Source organism: Pleurodeles waltl, chromosome 3_1 (assembly GCF_031143425.1).
Source record: "Pleurodeles waltl isolate 20211129_DDA chromosome 3_1, aPleWal1.hap1.20221129, whole genome shotgun sequence".
NCBI lineage: Eukaryota > Metazoa > Chordata > Amphibia > Caudata > Salamandridae > Pleurodeles > Pleurodeles waltl.
This window is the reverse complement of record NC_090440.1, coordinates 1,935,826,233-1,935,846,419: the sequence shown is the minus strand read 5'-3', so window position 1 is coordinate 1,935,846,419 and position 20,187 is coordinate 1,935,826,233. Positions and strand designations below refer to the sequence as shown.

Sequence of the window (20,187 nt, the reverse complement as noted above, 5' to 3'; positions counted from 1 at the left end):
CCCCCAGAGTGCATGAAATCATACTTCCAATACTGGCAACAGTATTGGGGTATGATTCCGACATGTTTGATACCAGACAAGCCTGGGTTTGGTGTTACCATTATGTAGCTGGACATAGGTAGTGACCTATGTCCAGAACGAGCATAAATGGGATTCCCCTCACTCACGAAGTCCATGAAAATGGAACTGGAGTTCATGGGGGCACCTCTGCCAGTGCAGGGGTGCCCTCACACACAGGTACTTGCCCTCTGGGCTAGGAGGGCCTGACATGGGGTGACTTCTAGTGACCTGGTACAGTGAACTGTAGTGAAAAAGGGTGCATGCACCCTTTCATTTAGGCTGCAATGGCAGGCCTGCAGAACACTTTGCACGGGCTCCCCATAGGTGGCATAATACATGGAGCACCCCTTAGTACCATAATGCCCTAGGTACCATATACTAGGGACTTACATCGGGGCACCAGTATGCCAAATGTGGGGTGTAAGTAACCAAGTTAGAAGGGAGAGAGCATAGTCACTGGGGTCCTGATTAGCAGGATCCCAGTGAACACAGTCACACACTGACAACAGGCAGAAAATGGGGGTAACTGTGCCAAGAAAGAGGGTACTTTCCTACAAGTACGCTTTACCTTCAAATGAACGGAGGCTGAAACCATCTAGTGTAATTCTGGAACTGTCATTAGCATCAAGGTAAACGAGAGGGAAAAACAGTGATACTTATTGTACATTTGTGCATGAACAACTAGTCTGCTCTGCCGCTTTGTGGAGTAGGGAGCATTGGTGATGCCACCAAACATATTTTGCTCATGACACTGGTTCACATTCTTTTCAGCATATGAACTTTACTGCACGTCAGTGCTTTAAATAAAACATAGAAAGGGAAGTACTGATTACCCCAGGCTTCCTGAGTGAGACAAACCAGTTCTCTTGATTTCTGTCTGGTACTAAACTGCATGTTAGTACGATGCAGTTTGAATTTACTTGATCGACTGGCATTTGATGCAGTTGCATAGTAAATTACTTTGCTATGCTTGTACTAACTTCTTTGTTACCAAGATGAGCAAGACAACTGCGCAAACGTATAAACGCTAAATCCACATTTTTCTACTATCTTGCACCAAATGAAAAGAGTTTTGTAAAAGAAAAATTCTCCAGTATTGGATCTTTCATAGATTCACATGCTTGAATTATTCCCATTGTCCAAGTTGGAGTTCCACAGTAACTTAAAGCAGTATATATATCACTATCATGGGCTATAATGGCAATGAAAAGAAATTGCCTATCCATGTCCTTTTAAAAAACAAAAAGGACCAAACTTCAGTGAGGATTCCTTGACCTTACCCAAACTTCAGTGAGGATTCCTTGACCTTTCAGGAGAGATTACAGAGACATTGCGCCAGGCTTCCCAGAAGGCGCACAGAAAAGCCATAAAAAGACTTAGCGAGTCTTCATTAGGAACTTCTCACAGAAAGAAAAAATTAAAAGAAAATAAATAGACCCTCATAACCTTACAATGGGGCATCTAAAAAACACCTATAAAATCATCATTAACAAAAATTATGTCAGCTGACGACCATGTCGATTATGATGGCCTCATCTACAATGGTCATCTGCGACGGCCTCATCTATGACGGTCATCTTCGACAGTCATCTCACAGTGGTCCTCTACGACGGTCATCTACAGTGGTCGTCGACAGTCATCACACAGTGGTTGTGGACAACAGTCATCTACGGTAGTTGTCGACAGTCGTCAACTGTCATCTACAGTGCTTGCCTAAGACGGTCATCTACAGTGCTTGCCTAAGACGGTCATCTACAGTGCTTGCCTAAGACGGTCATCTACAGTGCTTGCCTAAGACGGTCATCTACAGTGCTTGCCTAAGACGGTCATCTACAGGGCTTGCCTAAGACGGTCATCTACAGGGCTTGCCTAAGACGGTCATCTACAGTGCTTGCCTAAGACGGTCATCTACAGTGCTTGCCTAAGACGGTCATCTACAGTGCTTGCCTAAGACGGTCATCTACAGTGCTTGCCTAAGACGGTCATCTACAGTGCTTGCCTAAGACGGTCATCTACAGCGCTTGCCTAAGACGGTCATCTACAGCGCTTGCCTAAGACGGTCATCTACAGCGCTTGCCTAAGACGGTCATCTACAGCGCTTGCCTAAGACGGTCATCTACAGCGCTTGCCTAAGACGGTCATCTACAGCGCTTGCCTAAGACGGTCATCTACAGCGCTTGCCTAAGACGGTCATCTACAGCGCTTGCCTAAGACGGTCATCTACAGCGCTTGCCTAAGACGGTCATCTACAGCGCTTGCCTAAGACGGTCATCTACAGCGCTTGCCTAAGACGGTCATCTACAGCGCTTGCCTAAGACGGTCATCTACAGCGCTTGCCTAAGACGGTCATCTACAGCGCTTGCCTAAGACGGTCATCTACAGCGCTTGCCTAAGACGGTCATCTACTCTACGGCGGTAGTCGTAGATGGTGGTCGTCTTAGATGGTGGTCGTCTACGGCGGTAGTCATAGATGGTGGTCGTCTACGGCGGTAGTCATAGACGGCTGTTGTCTATTGTACCGGGATAGTTGACGGTGGTCGCCTGCGACTGCCTCATAGCCTCACTTAGGACGGTTCGTCTGCGACAGCCTCACTTAGGACGGTTCGTCTACGGTGAAGGCCTCGTCAACAACAAACATTGTGTACATCAGCCTAGCCATTTGCATACGCCTCATCAAGCTTGATGACAATTCAAATTAAGATGCGCAATGGTCAACAAGAACACCACCCACATAATCCAGGATAACTTAGAGCCAAGCATTACGGTACTAATATGAGCATGTCTGCAACAGTCAATATAAGGAGGTGCAATATGTGAGCAATTACACCACTCCACCTCCAACTGCAGAACATGGGTCAGGTTCATGTGGCTCTAGTACTACACCTTCAGGGCATATTTCACCCACAGCTGGTGGATTCCACAACCAGATCAATTTTGGTTGTTTTCATACCCTTCAGAGCAAGCGACCAAACACTTCCAGCTTCCTGTAGCAAACAAGAAATTAGATTGTTTTTTCTTTGATTTTAAATAGAAAAGCTGTAAACCGGATTCCAACTGCTGATATATCCAGGAGGAATTACGAGCGTGAAAAAAACTGTTCTTCGCAATCCTGCCTAACCAGCAAGGACACCTTCTCATCTAGGTCCAGTATCACCGTATGGGCTGCCAGTTCACTGGCAATATGGGGCAGGTATAGCCACCAGATGTGGCCAAACATGACCACCTAAATAAAATGTTTGCCAGAAGATAAAAACAAAATGCTGCTGTAGGGGGTGAGATGTTATCATATGTCAACATAGATTGTGCTATAAATAAAGCTTCAACAGCCTTACCGCAACTGGCAGGGTGAGTGGTCCTTGAATGCTAAGGTTCATGGCCACAACATTCATAATTTGATGGACAAATGTATCTAATATTTTTATTGTACCATGTCGACGCTCTGTTTGGCAAGCATGTTGATGACTCCTTGCAAGCAGTTAAAGCTGACTCTTGACACTGCAAGATCTTTTGGTGCATTACAGTTTCAAAAGAAACAATCTTTAGAAGGACCCAAGAAAGCCCCTTATCCGTTGATAAGTATCTGACTTATCAACCCTCTCAGTAGCCGTTAGGCTAGCGTACCAACAGTGACAACGTTCTGGTGCTGATCACACCATCCAGTAGGAAAAACAGTTCCAAGAATGTCATATATGGCAGAAAATAGCATTGAACAAATAAGTCCTGGATCTCGTCACATGTAGCTAGATGTTACAGTTCACCCAGATTGCGCCCACTACTCCACCAAAACGTCATCACCATCTCCTTCGGAAGGAGGTGCTAGCTACAATGACCAAAGGTTCCATAGAGAAAGGCCCATATTCTCAGTAAGGAATACCCTTCTATGCTCAGCTTTGCCTCATAAACCAGAAAACAGAGGAGTGTCCATCCATCATAGACCTCCAGAAATGAAAAGTATTTCCGGAAACAATCTTTTATGTGGTCCCTCAGCACAGGATTTATACTTTTGCATTCCCACCCACTCATCAGAGTTCTTCCAATTGGCTTCAAATCCGCTTTTTCAGGAAGGGCTTCCCCAACTTCGACAACTCGACAACCAGCGGCATTTCAAGCGTCCAAGGCAACAGAGGCTTGCCTAAAGTTGTTTCACAAGCTGTCTCCTTGTGAATTATCAGAGGTAATCAACTCTGCCATCCAAGAAGATTGTGTGTGTTCAGTTAGCTTTTGGGCATCATGTCCTCAACGATCAATATGATCCCTCCTGTATGCCTGAAAATGAATGCCTTACAGGAGCAGCTACAAAAACAATAGATTCAATCAAACAAATCATTTGAGGGCCTGGTGAATTTCACTTAGGTATGATGGAAGCTCTAGTCTGGTAGTCTCAGACTACAAATGCTTCCCTGGAAAGCTGGGGCAGTCATCTACAGAACTTCTAATTCTAGCAAAGTGGTCTCTGCTCCAGAAAAACATACATATCACTCACCTAGACCTCAAAGCCATCTGCTCAGTCTCCAAACTTTCCTGCTAATGTAGCAGAGTCTTCAGTGTTAGTTCATAAGGACAATACCACCAGCATGCAAATGTGAATAAAGAAAGCAGCACAAGGTCTTTGGTGCTGTCCAAGGAAGATCACACAGGATAACTCTTCATATTCCCTCGACTAGAAATCTCATAGCAGACATGCTAAACAAAACTGGAAACAGCCTCCAAGAAGAGGAGTTTGATCATTCGGCTCCAAGTATGATGATCTTGTTCTGGGCCAAACCGGCTCTGCATCCCTTTGCAACAAATGAAACCTGCAAATGCCAGTTCCGTGCAAGTTGGCATCCACATCCAGGATCTTGGATGAATGCCTTTTGGCAGATTTTCCAGGATCTGTACCTACCACAAGATTCTCACCAAGAGGAAAGCAAAGCAGTATTGTCTTATCCTGATAGCCCCCAAGTGGCTAGTGCAGCATTGCTTCGCTGAGCTTCTCTTGCTGTCAGAATACAACCACATTCACCTACCAGCATTCTGTAAAATGTTGACGATAAACTAACGGCAGGCCCTTCTTCCACGTACAGCTCGTAAATGTAATCATTTCAAAGATCTCAGTGTTCCTCAGAACTGCAGGTGTATTCTCTCCAAGTCAAATCGGAAGCCGTGATAAAGATGTGTAAACGTTAATGAAAATGTTTCGGCCCATGGCCCCAGAAAATCAAACCTACATCCTCTACTATCATAATCTGGAAAAAACCTATCCTATATCCTCTCAGTAGCTCAGTCACAGTTGGTACATGCATCCGTTAAGGTACAGCTTACAACAATATCAAAATATAGATGCTCATCACATTTTCTCTCTCTACTCTTGCAGAATCATCAAACAGTTCATAAAAGATTTATTCCTTTTTTCCTACAGTAAAGCCCCCTTCTGGCACATGAACATACTTCTATTTCAACTCATGAAGAGTACATTTGAACCCATTCATATAACACACCTCATATTTCTCTTATGGAAGGTCATCTTGTTACTAGTGCTCACCCCGAAAAGTAGGGTAGAGAAGATACAGGCTTTCTCAACTCAAGAGCCTTCTTGTGTCTGACAGGCAATTTAGTACTCCTCTGAACCAGTTCACAGATTTATTCCCATGGTTCCTTCAGATTTTGCCTCAATGAACCTATAATATTTTGGACTTTCTGCGTGAATTCAATATCATCAGCTGAGAGGTCTATTCATACTCCAGGTATCAAGTGAAATCTAAAATTTCTACCTACATCTCACTAAACAACTCATGTGAACTAATCAACTGTTGGACTCAGACACACTCGTAAGGGTGCTCCAGTCACAATGTCAACACTTGCTGAATGAATTTCAGCTGCAATCCAGTTCTGCCACTCAGACTAGCAACCCCCTCACAGAGAAAACTAGGGTGCATTCAACTTGGGCAGTTTCCACTTCAACTACTTTGCGTAAGTATCTCTGGAGAAGAAGTTACTTACCTGTAACTCCAGTGTTGGTATCTTTCATAGATTCACATGCAACCCACCCTCATCCCCAGAGAGGCTCCCCTCATAGCTCGGGATTATCTATTCCCACTTGTGCTTGAAAATCTGAAGGACTCAGTACACCCTAGAACACTCCCAACAGAGGCTGTCGCCTGATTGGTTATTGTTCAAGTTTGGTCCTTTTTTTTTTTTTTTTAAAGGACATAGGCGGCTATTAAACTGACCTTTTCATTGCCATGATAAACATATATATATATATATATGTATGTATGTATGTTCAATGGCATGTGTAGCTGCAGATACACATGCTGTGCATATCCCTTCATCTAGTGTTGACTGGAATATTTGGTGGAGTAGAGATGATTTCTAGGCAATAACCATTGCGGATAATTGAGAGTACCCACTGATCTGGGGTGATGTTTTGCCAGTGAGTGGAATTGTTGCAGCCTTCCTCCCACAGGAGACGTGTGGGATTGTGGGATGTTTGGGAAGTCATTGTTTTGTGGGTGTGGTAGCACTCTGAGGCAGTAAACTTTCCTCTGGCTCTGAAGTTTTGGCCGCTGTAAGAGCCACTAAATTACCCTCTTGAATAATACTGCTGCATCTGTTTTGGATGGGAGGTGGAAGCCTCCAAAGTTTGGGATTTAAAACCTCCCCTAAACTGTTGTTTCCGAAAGGAACTCCGAAAAGGTGTAGTATAAAGGGCTCCTATGGCTTTTGCAGTATCTAAATCCTTTTGGAGTTTCTCAATAGTAGTATCTACTTCTGGTCCGAAGAGATGCTGTTTATCAAAAGGCATGTTAAGCACTGCCTGCTGTATTTCAGGTTTAAAACCTGGGGACCTTAGCCATGCAAGTTGTTGGACTGTAGCGCTAGAATTAATACTTATAGCTGCAGTGTCAGCTGCGTCTAGGGCAGATCTAATCTGGTTATTTGTAATAACCTTTCCCTCTTCTACAATTTGCTGTGCTCTCTTTTGGTGTTCCTTGGGTAGATACTGCAAACATTCTTGCATTTCATCCCAATGTGCCTGGTCAGACCTTGCCATCAGGGCCTGGGAATTGGCAAAATACCATTGGTTGGCTGCTTGGGTAGCTACCATTTTCCCCCCAGCATCAACTTTTCTTCTTTCCTTGTCAGGGGTGGGGTATCCCCTGAAGACTGACTATTAGCCTGTTTCCTGGCTGCACTGACCATAATAGAATCTGGTGGCAGTTGTTGCGTAATGTAGACTGGGTCTGTTGGTGCAGGCTTATGTTTTTTTTTAATCAATTCTTGGGTTTAGAACCCTAGCTTTGACTGGTTCTTTGAATATTATCTGCATGTCTAAGCATACCAGGAAGCATTGGCAAGCACTGGTAGTGTTTGAGTAGAGGATAATGTATTAAAAAGGAAATCCTCTTCCAAAGGTTTTGCATGCATTTGGACCCCATGGTATGCAGCTTCCCTAGATATAACTTGGGTGTAAACTCTACTATCCTCTGGTGGTGATGGTTTAGTAGAGTAAAGATCAGGATAATTGGACGGTATAGGGTCCAAGTCATATATGCCCCAAGGGTCCTCTGTGTCTCCCTGTGAATAGGTATGGGAGTGTGATGGTGACGGTACTGGTGGTGGGGTAGTAGGTGGTGGTGAGAAAGAAAGCTGTGGCGAATGTGGTGGAGAAAGTTGGAGAGGTGATGGCTTCTCCTTTCACTTAAAATTGTTGGCTGGTGGTGGAGCAATATCAAGAGTCTCTTGAAATGCCAGCTTTTTTTTTTTTTTTTTTTTTTTTTAGTCTATGGAGGTGGAGAAGCAATAATTTTCCAAGTCTATTTGTGGATGAGTAATCTTCTCTACTTACTGTCCATAACCTCCAAAATTGGTTGGATATCAGATTCCTCTATTTGATGTTCTGATGTTTTTGTGCCCTTAGAGGATTGTTCAGTGGCTGTTTTTGGGGATATGTTTCAAATGGCTCAAAGTCCGGTCTCTTCTGTGTAGAAGGATGTTTTCGGCTCCGAAGCGGTTCCGAGCTGTTTCGGTCCCAAATATAGTAGATGATGTTTCGGCTCCGAAGCTGGATGCAGTAATTTCGGATCCGAAAATTGTAGGCGTCTGCTCGGTTCAGAGGTAGAGCTTCTTATTTTCTTGCTCGACTCCAGCACCAAAACAGGAGTGGCCTGTTGATGGGGTGACTTGGCCTTTTTTGGTGCCGAACCCAAGGGCTGGTCGCCGACAACTTTCTTTCGGATAGAACCATGACTTTCAATGCAGTGATGCACTCAAGGTCTTGCTCGATTAATTTTTTTTTAATATATACATATATATTTTTTTTAATAAAGTGGGTGTACGGGCAGATGTACTCACATGCTGTGCTGCTGTGATCGGCTGCCTATCGTCTTCTGATCCTTGTTCGGAGTCGGAATCTTGGATCGAAACAGCCGTCTGTGCCTGCTAAGGTGTCGGTGGACTCTGTATATTTCGACGCCATCTCGAGTCTTCTTGCCCTTTGAACGCAGTGTCTTTTTTGACCGAAACAAACGGCAAGCTTCACAATCTCCCCCTCGATGTTCAGGAGAAAGGCAAAGATTACATACCACGTGCTGGTCAGTATAAGGGAATTTTGCATGGCATCGAGGACAGAATCGGAATGGAGTCCGATCCATCAGGCTATGGCGTGGTAGGCCCGAACAGGCCCAAGAAGGGCGCAAGCACTCGAAAGGGCGTTTTCTTGAGCCCAGTGTTACTATTGGATAAATTGCAGATGTAAACATGTTTGAAAACAATACCGACGGTATAATAAAGTGAATATAAAGTTTCAGAATCTAAAGTCTCGGAGTGAGAAGGAACACGTCCTGACAAGACGGTGGAATAAAACAATCTAAAAAAGGAGTCTATGCCCATGCGCACTATTACCGAGAGGAGAAGTCACTCGGTCCCGTGACTCAAACAAAATACTTTTTCGAAGAGAAATAACTTGTAACAATCCGAGCCCAACACTAGATGGCGTGATATGCGCAGCATGTGATTCTGCAGCACTATATGCCACGAACAGATGTACATTAGGTAAGTATATTGCTTTATTAAGTTACAGTGGGACTCCCACTTCGACAGGGAATGATTCAAGTTTCTGTACTGGAGAGCAGCAGTTACAGGTAACAAACTTATTTTCTTCTGCACTACCAAGCATGTTGCAGGTGTACTCATCCCATCCTAATCTGTTTCCTTTATGCTTGTCTGACCCTCCCACATAGCATAGGCTTTTCCTCACGTTTTAGGTCTGTTCTGACAGTGCAACTGTGGCCTTACTTTCTGATGGAAAGAAAAAAAGCTTTCAGGAGTTCTACAGAAAGTGTTTCTTGCTCTGACCTGATGTCAGTTCATCAGAGTACAGCTTTTGATTTTTCACAAGATGTGTGCTTCTACAGAGAGTGATTATCCTCTAACCAGCTGTGATCATTTATCTCCAGCTCGACCACGCTCTGTATCAAGCAAAACTGTGGTATTTATTTGACCTTTCAGTCACACAGGTGCCACCCTGATGGAGTGTGCTTGACTGTTACGGTTACACAGATGCCACTGCAATGCTGTTAAACAGCTTCTCATAGATAATTAGACTATTAAGGTGTTTGATCTTCTCTGGTTGCCATGTGTGAGAGCAAAGGCTCAATACAGCAGACCTTTCTTAATCATGGTGACAAGCCAGTGACCAAGGTTATTAGCTTGATCTCTTTATTATGAAAAACTACTAATATTGTGAAAAGGATATGTTAAAGTCAATGGATATGTTTTTAAACATTCTTTTTATTGAGATGTTCAGTATATGGAGGAACAGTAAGCTATTACAAGGTACATCATGGTCATGAGCAGAATAGATTTTTTTTAAAAGGAGCATCCAATTCCGGAAGCAATTAGTGTTACATCACATACAATCAGTAATTGGGTCTCCCTAACAGGTGGAAGGAAAAGAAGGGAAAACAAGTACTAACTACAACAAGAAACCGTGAATAAACAGAGAAAGGGGTGGGGTCGGACGCATCACAGTGGCAATAGGAAGTAGTGGGTTGGTCAAGGACTTGAGGGGGAAAGATGAGAAGTCTGCATGAGAAGGGGATGGCATAGCATGTTTCAAGGGTAGACTGCAATGTCTAGGTGTTATTCAAAAGGTAGCTAGGTGGGGGAGCTGACCCAGTGAGGGTCAGCTGTTGTGCAGGAGTAGATGATAGGATGTGTACTCATTTAGTTTACAGAGAAGGTGCCTGTGAGGTGGTGTGTGAAGATTGGGTGAGAACAGTCCAGTTGGAGATTGAGGACATAGTAATAATCTCCAACTAAAATCTATGGGATGTGTCTCTTCTGGAGCATAACACCTGAAAGCATTGACCAAAAGGTATGCTGGGCAGTGTTTGAAGTGTATATGTTCCCGAGTAATATCATGGTGCCATTGAAAAAGCCTTTAAGGAAAATATAGCGCCCACTCATCACTGATAGTGTGGAGTGCCTGAACAGGTGCCCCTGGGTGAATCTATATCATTGTGCCTCTGGTGAATGCTGAGTAGGTGGTAGCATATATGTATTCGCGCCATGTTTTTGGAATCAGGGTAACTTCGTTAAGGTAGTGTGTCTCTCTTGAAGGAAGACTATATGTAGACAGTGCCTGTTATGGTAGGAATATATGGAAGAGAATTTTGGTGCTGTCTTTCAAATGTCATTGTCTGGATGATGGGATTTAAAGGTGGAGGGAAGGCATGTGGAGGCAGTGTGCTTCACTTTACCACCACGACTACCTCCTTGGGTGAAGGATGCAATGGAAATGTTGTGAACGTCTGTGATGTGTTCTCGAGGACAATGTGGGATATTATTGGGTTGGGTAAGTATGAACATGCAGAGCCTTCAGCAACTTGCGGAACGCCCAAGCTGGGAAACAGTGAGTACAAAGAGGGAGGTGGCCTCAATGTAGAACATGGACGGCGTAGTAAGCCACCCTATAAATATTAAGCGAATGTAGTAGGCCCGGTATTGCAGATGTGACAGGAGAGTTGGAATTTGGCCGTGCCATAGCATTGTGTAAGTGGTAAAGAGCACCGGGGGGTAACATGCAAACTAGTTAGGCACAACAGTGGTGGTCAAATAATGTCAGTTTGCAAAAAATGGGGAACAAAGAATAAAAGGTTGTTTCAGCAGTGTGAGAAGGTCAACAGCGGGAGAGCAGGTGATGGTTGGATGGAGACTTGTGACGAGACTGGATCGCCATCTGTAGTGAAATTGTGAGTACCGCTGTCCATACCCAAAAGGTTAGTCTCATCGTTTAACTGCACTGCGGCCTCTAGAGCTTGGAATCAGTTCTCCGTGATTTGCTCCAATTCTGGGGCTGTGCGTGAGGAAGATTTCGGTGCTGAAGAGGTGGGGGTCCCTTTGAGAACAGGCATCCCGTTTTTGGGGAGGGAGTGGCATTTTGCCAGATTGTGATGCACCCGCTCCAGTGCATAAAAGGCAGTGAGATCCTAGGAAGGTACAAATTAACAGAACTAAGTGTCTGTCGGTACAAGTAGGCCCTGAGTTGGTTATGGTGGCAACCCCGTGATAAACAGTAGAGGCCTGATTGTTTTACTTATAAAAGTTATATCGAAGCCTTGGAACTGATATCTTTATTAAAAAAAGTCATTGCAAAGGCAGCAGGCCTGGTTTATCTATTAATAAAAGCATTTGTTAAAGCCAATAGGCCTTTGATGGTCGATTTTGTACATATTTTTTATTTTATAACTGTAACCAGGATAGTTGGAAGAATGTGTGCTTCAGTAGGCCTCTTGTTTACCCTACACCTTTTGCAGTGAAGCACTGCACCCCCTTCAGTTAATGCTACATACCCATCCCTACTCTTATTACCTTACAGTGGGGTTCCTCGTTCGTCATGGTATTTAGACGTTCCCTGCCAATCTTCTCTCCTGTGCTCTTTTTCCATTTGTTATTTTTAACATAAATGCAGCAGCTCTTTCACTGTCAGTAGTAAATCCATTTCTTCTACTTTATCATTTGCTTGTGTGATGTTCGTGATCACACCATCAGACTGTAGTGATTCGAAAAAGTAAGCAGAGACGTAAAACTGCCCCTGACTAACTCGTATGGCAAAATATACTTTTGCAGATGTACTCAAAAGGCTTCCTTTAAAACATTTGGTCTGTTTTCGGCCAGCTGTTGTAACAGTGAGCTGTTACGGCCTGAACTTTTCTCGTAGTGCTTCCCACAAGATGAGATGCTGCACTCTAGTTTTGGACTGTCATGTGATAGATCTCGAATTTCGTACTCTGTACAGATTGTGTAGTGCCCTACACCGTTCTCCCACCTGAAGCTGCGCCTTTTTTAATCCCCTCCCACATCTGCCCCAGAAGAAACATTTTTTACAGATGAGCATTTACTGCCCATATTGCATTTGGCTTGCTTTCGAATAATAAGCAATGCAGTTTGAAAAATAAATACGTTTGTGGTTATTTTTCTTTTCCATCTTTTATGGAGCTTACATCTTAATTTAAAGGAGATGCATTTTGTGGCCGTTTGTAATGTTGAACTGAGGAACATACTAATTTATTCAGTGTGCCTGAAACTATTTGTGTCACATGCTTTCTTTGGCTGCACACAACCTACTCAGCTTGTGAAATGACACACAATTTCATAATTCACAACAGGAAACAGAAGCATTCTGATTGTACAACTTAGACTGACAGCTAAACTTGATTTTGTTGTTGTCATGAGTTACATTTTATCAAAAGATTATATAAATCTTCGTGGCTGATTGATAGTTTGGGTATTGTAAAAGTAAATATTACAATAATTCTCTTTTGTCTCCACAGGGGACACTACACAGAAGATGAAAGCTGCTCGGTATCCTACGCCTGCAGAATTGGATGCCTATGCTAAGAAGGTTGCCAACAATCCACTGACTATAAAAATCTTCCCAAATAGTGTGAAGGTACCCCAGCGCAAGCACATTCGTCGTACTGTCAACGGGCTGGATACTTCAGGGCAGCGGTATAGTCCGTATCCAGCGCAGGCCAACACCAAGACTGGCCTGCTTGCGATAGTCAAGCCTCCTGCCAAAGCAGTTCTGAAAGACTTTGAAGGAGCACGTACCCATCTACTCCCTGAAGTGATGATGAATCCCCCATCCTCTCCCTACACCGCACCCAGCACTTTAAGTCACACGCAGGGCCTGTCCCGCCCGCAGTCTTTGCAGCATGCACAAGCGCTGCAGCATGCTCACAGTATGCAGCAACAGACTATGGCTCGTCCACAGAGTGTGCCACAGGTGTTACAACACCCTCCTCAAAGCATGCAACAGACGCTGCAACACCATCCAAGCATGCAACAGACACTGCAGCAACACACTCAAGGTATGCAACAAGCACTGCAGCACTCGCAAGGCCTGCAACAGACTCTTCAGCCGCACCCTCCAGGTATGCAACAGGCCCTGCAACGCCATCGGGGTATGCAGCAAGCCCTGCAGCAGGCTCAGCAGCAGGCTGAACAGCAGGCTCGGCAGCATGCCCAGAATATGTCACGTGCACAGAGCATACCGCAGCCTCTTCAACGGCCTCAGAGTATTCCTCAAAGCATGCAGCATCCTCAAGGTATATCGCAACAGACTCTTCAGCACCCTCAGAGTATCCAGCAGCAGCAGAGTTTACCACATTCTCAAAGCATGGGGCAGTCCCAGTCAATGCGGCAGTCTCAGAGCATGACACAGTCGCAGCACTCTCAGAGCATAGGGCAGCCGCAGGTACTGCAGCACCCTCAGAGCATGGCACAACCACAGTTGCGAACACAGCACCCTCAGAGCATGGCACAAGCACTGCAGCCCCCTTCAAGCTTGCCCCAGGAGACTCTGCAGCACCCTGGCAATTCTCTTCTGCAGACTGGCTTGCATGGCGGCAGAAAAATGCCGGATGCAGATGCCCCACCTAATGTGACCGTGTCTACCTCAACCATTCCTCTCTCTATGCTGCAGCAGAACCGGCCCCCGGACCTGACCAGTATCGTCCAGCAGATAAACCAGTTCTGTCAGGCCCGGGCTGGGCTCGGCACTACCTCTGTGTGTGAGGGACAGATTGCAAATCCCAGCCCTATCAGTCGTAACCTGCTTATCAATGCAAGTACCAGGGTCTCCGCTCACAACCTGCCTATATCTGCCTGTATAGGAGCTCCCGCTGACCATGCTGCTGCTATTTCTGCTGCTTCTGGTAACGTTCCCCTGGTGAATATCAGGATGCCGGCATCATACCCCAGTGATCTAAAACCTCTTGCATGGAATCAGCATCAGCTTGCACAGCTGCAACAGATGTGTGGAGAAGCTGGTAAACACCCTCAACGAGAGATGACAGTGCAGGGATTTCCAATCAAAACAGCAGCCTACCCTCAAGAACTGTGCATGGGCCAATCGTTCAACTTGAAACCCCCTATAGAAAAGCCTACCCCATCCCCCCCTGTGAACGGCTTGCCTGGGCCCCTGCCATACTCAAATGGGCACTATTTCCAGCCCATGTGGAATAATATCCTGCCCACACCGAATAGCGACAGTTCTGGTTCTCAGGAGCTGGCCATCCCTTTCCATGGAGGGCAGCCGGCTGCAGCACCCTTGGACTGTGCAATGGGGTCTCATTACAGGGCTGGAGCGGGTTCATCTGGCCAGAACAGCATCATGCAGACCATGGATTGCCTCGGTGGGGAATTCCAGCAATCCTGTTTCAGAGATCAGAGCATGGCCACTCTTGGGAAGGTCCAACGGCCTACTACGGGTCAAGTCCCAGAGCCCACTGATAGTCATAACCTTCATCTTCAGCACCCTGGGTATAGATAGGTGACAAACAACCATTATCAATGGAATTATAGGTTTTAGTCTTAATTTGAAATCCTAGCAAGGCTGTTTTTTTAAAAAAAAAAAATTTTCTTTTTTTTTTACTTGCAAACTTGATGTGATCATTAGCATGCTGCACGATATTTTGAATTCCATCTTGTAGTTGGTGTCATGGTCATTGCTTCAGTATCTCAGATGCTTCTTAACAATTGGAAGTGTTGAATTAAGTATAAACACTATCTCCAGCTCAGGCTGTGGCAGATCCCTTCAATGGCATATCTTCTTCTTCCTTAACGCACACATATCAGTCGCTAATTGAACCACCAATGCTAGTGCTCAGCCTCATACTGATCTTCATTGCCACACAATCGTTGATACTCGCGCCTTTACGAGTCATCGACCCTCACCAGTTAGTTAACATCACACCTTCACTAACTGTCTCTCCTCACACCTCTGGTCCAGTTTTCATTCCCCACACACGCCAGAACCAGCCGTCGAACTTCACCCTGCAGGACCATTCCTTGATCCTCTCACCCCAGGCCCAGTTTTTGATCCTGTGAACACCCCCTGCAGTTGTTAATCTGCGCACACTATACTCTTGCTGCGCTAATCCTCACGTCCGTTCCCATATGTGCTTTTTTTGTGATCTTCACACACAATCCTTTCCCAGCCCTCCCATTTTTGCTTGGGTTTGTGAAATTATCTCCCTTTCTTCCTGGTCTTGTTTAATTTGCCCATGTGACAAGAAGTTATTTTTCGTGTCAATTAATATTTTTCACACTCTAAAATAATGCTATTGTGCTCCGAAGAGAATTTACCTGGAGAACTGTTAGTGAACTTAACAACGCAGCTGAAGGCCACAGAACTAGCTAGTTGAATGGGGTTGGGTCGTTGTTTGCAACTCCAACAATATTCCTATTACGGTTGAAGAACTTGTTTGCGACTGCTACATTGTGAATGTAGGATTCAGAATGGATTGTCTGTGAGCACCATAATGTGGGTATAAAGTGCAGATCTGACTTTTCAGCTTGCAGAATCGATTTTAGGTGGACTGCAGACCTGGCTGAGTATGAACTCTACCTTCTGGATGTTGACCGCAGGACTGGTTGTGACATTGGTTGTGGGTGCAACTGTGCGGATGTTGACTGCACAACTAGGTAGTGACCTCTACAATGTAGACGAAGGGTACAGAACTGGTTAGCTTTGAGCTTCATGATGTGCTGGCTACAGAACTGCCCGGGTGTCCAGTGCTCATTGTGGATGCTGAGTGCACAACTGGATGGCTGACTATCTATGAGCTCCCAATGTTGCTGATAGCTGCAGAACTTAAGTCTGTGTAAACTACAAAATGTCAATGCAGGTTGCTGAATCTGTAAGTGTGAATTAACTCTGTGATGTGGCTGCAGAACTGGTTGATTGGGATTAGCCTTTTGTGGAGGCAAACCGGAGAGATGATCAGACAGGATCTAGGTATTGTAAGTATAAACTGTAGATTGTCTGAGACAGCCCATCGCCCCCAGGGTAGGGTGATAGGCTGCAAAGAGTAGGGTTGAGGTCCCACTGTCTTCATATATTTTTTCTTTTTTTACTCCACTAGTCATAGACTGTTTATCTCATATCCTGATCATTATAGAGAACATAATGGAGGTTTTTCTACAGATTTGTGCCTGGGATCAGTCCTAATTTCTCGAACCACATTCTTATGGTAGTGATTGGTGGCATGTATATTGAGGTTGCACATTGCAGAGCGTGGCAGCTAAACAACATGCTTACCTAACGAGAGTTATCTCCATGGTTGGCAGTGTTCATAAATTCGAAGTCATGCTTGAAAACCTCTCCCGCTCAAATCTGCACAATCTGCAAGTACCCCCAAATTCACTGGTTAGATTTTAGTACACAAACTTCGAGTTTTGCTCAATTTTGAGTGACTTACAAATTACAGAGAAATTACTTTATACAGCAGTCTTGGTGCTGCTTCCTATGAATTGTTGCTGCTTGCACTAGTCAGTTTCATTTATTGCATCTGAACGCATAAGTATATCACTATGGTGGAAGACGCCTATTTTATTCCAGTGGATGCAAACCATGAATCTCTAATGCTTCCCACAGTCGCACTTTTCTCTAACCCACTCTTGACTTGAAGATAATTAGCTGGCTGCCTTCATTAAACCGTCTGACCCGGGATCTCTCTTATGATACATTTATGCTTCTCAGAAGAATACTGTTCCACTTCTTCTTGCCTTGCATGCCAATTTAGAGCTACTCGTGCCCGCTTTTCACGCTTTGCTCAGGCATTGCTAGAGCAGATTGGTCTCATCTGTCCTGCAAATGTCCCTTTAGGGTTACGTAGCTCCTTCCATTACAAATGCCTGGCTAGAATGGATTGCTTATTGTGAGAACTAATGATCACGCCAAAGTTTGAAGTATTAAAATAAAAAACATAAGTCCTTAAATGTACACTGGCTAACAACTATTGCTATACTACTGTAACTCTAAGTGTTATTCTTCTGTGTGAATGGTGCCTGTTAGTCTGGGCATCAGTAGCGATGTGTATGAGTGCATCCACAGCATCAGCAGGTCATTGGCATCCCTCACGGTCCTCTAATATGAAGCTAGCCGATCACAAAGCCTTAAATATAGTCGAAGTACCTGTGGCTCTCCTTGTCAGCTCCATGGAAAGTTTCCAGAGTTGTAAACCCCTTTCCTTCTTGTGAACAATGCTAAGTATCGTTTAGCCATTAAATTGGAATATGGAAGGAGCAACCAATGTACCGATCCAGTCGGCATCCGCAGCTGACACCACGACTGGGCCAGTGCTGTGCAAAATCTCCCTCTACCCAACCTGGACTTTATCTTAAAGACCTCATTGTCTCTCCATCGAAGACGGTTCCTCCCATGTTTTGCCTTTTTGTTGAGGTTCGCTGGCCTTATCAGTGAGCTGGGTCTGTGCAGTAGAGCCACGTGGGCAGCATCTGGTCCAGTAAAGTTAAGGTGCTGCCCATTCGCTCTGTACTACTTTCTCTTCCACCGTTCCCCACCCTCGCAGTTGGTGCTTCCCTCCTCTGTTGCTGGGCATGAGCTGTGTCGGCACCCTCCGTGGGGTATCTCTCTGCAGCCATTTCAGCGTCTTACGGCCTTTTTGTGTAACATGGATGACTACGAGAAACTGTTAATGTGCGACTTAAAGTTGACCTTCCTCCCAATGAATATGAAATAGAGGTTCCCTGCCTTTTCAACCCACTCTCGGAAGCTGTTTTAATTTGAACACTAATTTTTTGTATTAAAATAGAATCTTCAATGAACTTTATCCTTTCCTTTACAAAAAGCATGGATAGAAGACCTGCCGCATTTTTGACACCTGAAAGTTTTTTTGTTTTTTGTAGTAATGTTTAGCTAAATAGATTACTTAAAAAGGGGAGGGGTATATTTTTTTTAATTGAAATGGGTAGTTCCTAAACGTTTAGCCATCTTTCTATGTTGGTTTCTCATAATGTCATTATTTAATGTATAATTATTGTTTTTAATTGTATACTACTACCGGGATTTCTCTTTAGGGAGAACTGTAATGTCTAGGTTGTTCACACGAGACAGATAACTTGCATATTGGCTTGTGTTGCCTTATTTAAAAGGAAGGAATATGAAACTGATAATTTGCCTGACTGTGTAATGCCAAATGATAGAGAACCGATGTTCTAATTTATTGTTCACAATGCTTCTGTCCCTCTGCCATCTGTGAAAACTGGTAAAATATACATGGATGAAAGAAGTCTAATATGAAGCTTGTGTCATAAATATTTTCTGACTCGTATACTTTCCTGAAGTCAAGACTTTTCTTCATTCCCCATTCGCCTGTTTCTTTGTCCTTTCTGGACCAGCGGAGACCCGTTCCAGGACGCAGTAAAATCGTCAACTAATATGGTTCCCTTACAATGTATTCTTTTCACCCGAATACATCCTTCTCGCTAAATAAAGTGTTAGAGCTGCCGGTTCCGTATTTGTTCACCTACTGGAGAGATTCGCCGGAGATTAAAAAAAAAAAAAAAAAAAGGGGTGGGGGCGCGGGGGGAGGAAACACATTTTTATGTTTGTTGCCCAGAGAATTCTTGCCCCTTTTGGCAGTTTGGCATGAGGTTTAATGTAGCAATGATGCAGCAGTACTACCTAGATTGATAATACATCCCTAATTAAAGTCTCCAAATAAAATTAGCTTAAATTATGTTTTTGTCCAATCTTTATATATATATATATATATATATATATATATATATATATATATATATACATTTTTTTTAAAATAAATTGAAAATAGTTTGTGAAATATTTGCCATTTGATCGATCAGACCGTTTTGCTTTGATGACCATTTAACTAGTGCAATTTCTTGTGCACAGATGCAGAGCAAAACATCCTGCTGACACTATCGAATCACTTCAGTTTTTGCTTTTAAGGGAAGAAATGCAGATCAGGTTCATTTGGCAAAACAGATATTTGTGCTCTGCATTTTGAGGTTTTCTTTAACTTTCTTTGGTTTCGACATTTTGCAAGCAATATTTTTCATGGTAGAGGGAAAATGATGTTCTAGATAATACTGCTGCTGTAAATTGTGCTCTAAAAGGCACACTTCAAATGCCTAGGAAATTGCTTTTTAGGTCTCGCCTGCACAGCACATGCGCTGTGCTTGCGAGGGGTATTGTTTACAATAAAGTACTTGGAGCGCCCCATTGTTTACCATTCGTTGACTTCATTGTCAATCTTCTGTGCTGCCCTGTAATTCACTAGCACCTGCCAGTCCTTGCTTCTTTTCCTTCCTGTGGAGCAAGGACAGATTGATTCAAATTAGTGTCCGTTTGCTGATTGTGCTGTGATTCAGGTTCTATTTCTTTCACTGCCGTTACCTGGCTCCAACTTCTTTGTCCCCAAACGGTGCACTACATGTTGCTCTCTCGCCCTCTAGCCCCTCCTGGTCTAAAACGCATTTGTGTGCAAACAAACCAGTTCTCACAGAAGCATTGTACCTGCATCGGATCAAAGGGATCAGATGTTTATATAGATCATTGGCAAGATAATTTGTAACCTATTGTTTTGTATTATAAGTGCATTTAAATATCATGTATTAGTCCCGAGCAGGCTGTGAAGTGCAGTAGGGCAATTCAGTGGCAACTTGGGCAGCCTTCTGTATCACAGTGTCCCTGCACTCCACTCCATGCCACACAGTGCCATTCTATCCCACAGAGTGCCACTCCATGCCACTAGACTCAGCACCACACAGTGCCACTCAATAACACTAGACTCCTCACCAGACAGTGCCACT

General features: G+C 44.1%; 1 protein-coding gene across 2 annotated transcripts in view; it reads left to right on the top strand.

The window, feature by feature from the left end:
• FAM222B (family with sequence similarity 222 member B) overlaps positions 1 to 19,609 on the top strand; it is a 193,964-nt gene extending 174,355 nt beyond the window's left edge. For both annotated transcript variants that reach the window (XM_069226207.1, XM_069226206.1), the window contains one exon: positions 12,879 to 19,609. In XM_069226207.1, coding sequence (XP_069082308.1) covers positions 12,879 to 14,881 — 2,003 coding nt within the window. In that variant the 3' untranslated portion in view covers positions 14,882 to 19,609. The remainder of the gene's footprint in view (positions 1 to 12,878) is intronic.
• Positions 19,610 to 20,187: the final 578 nt, after the last annotated feature.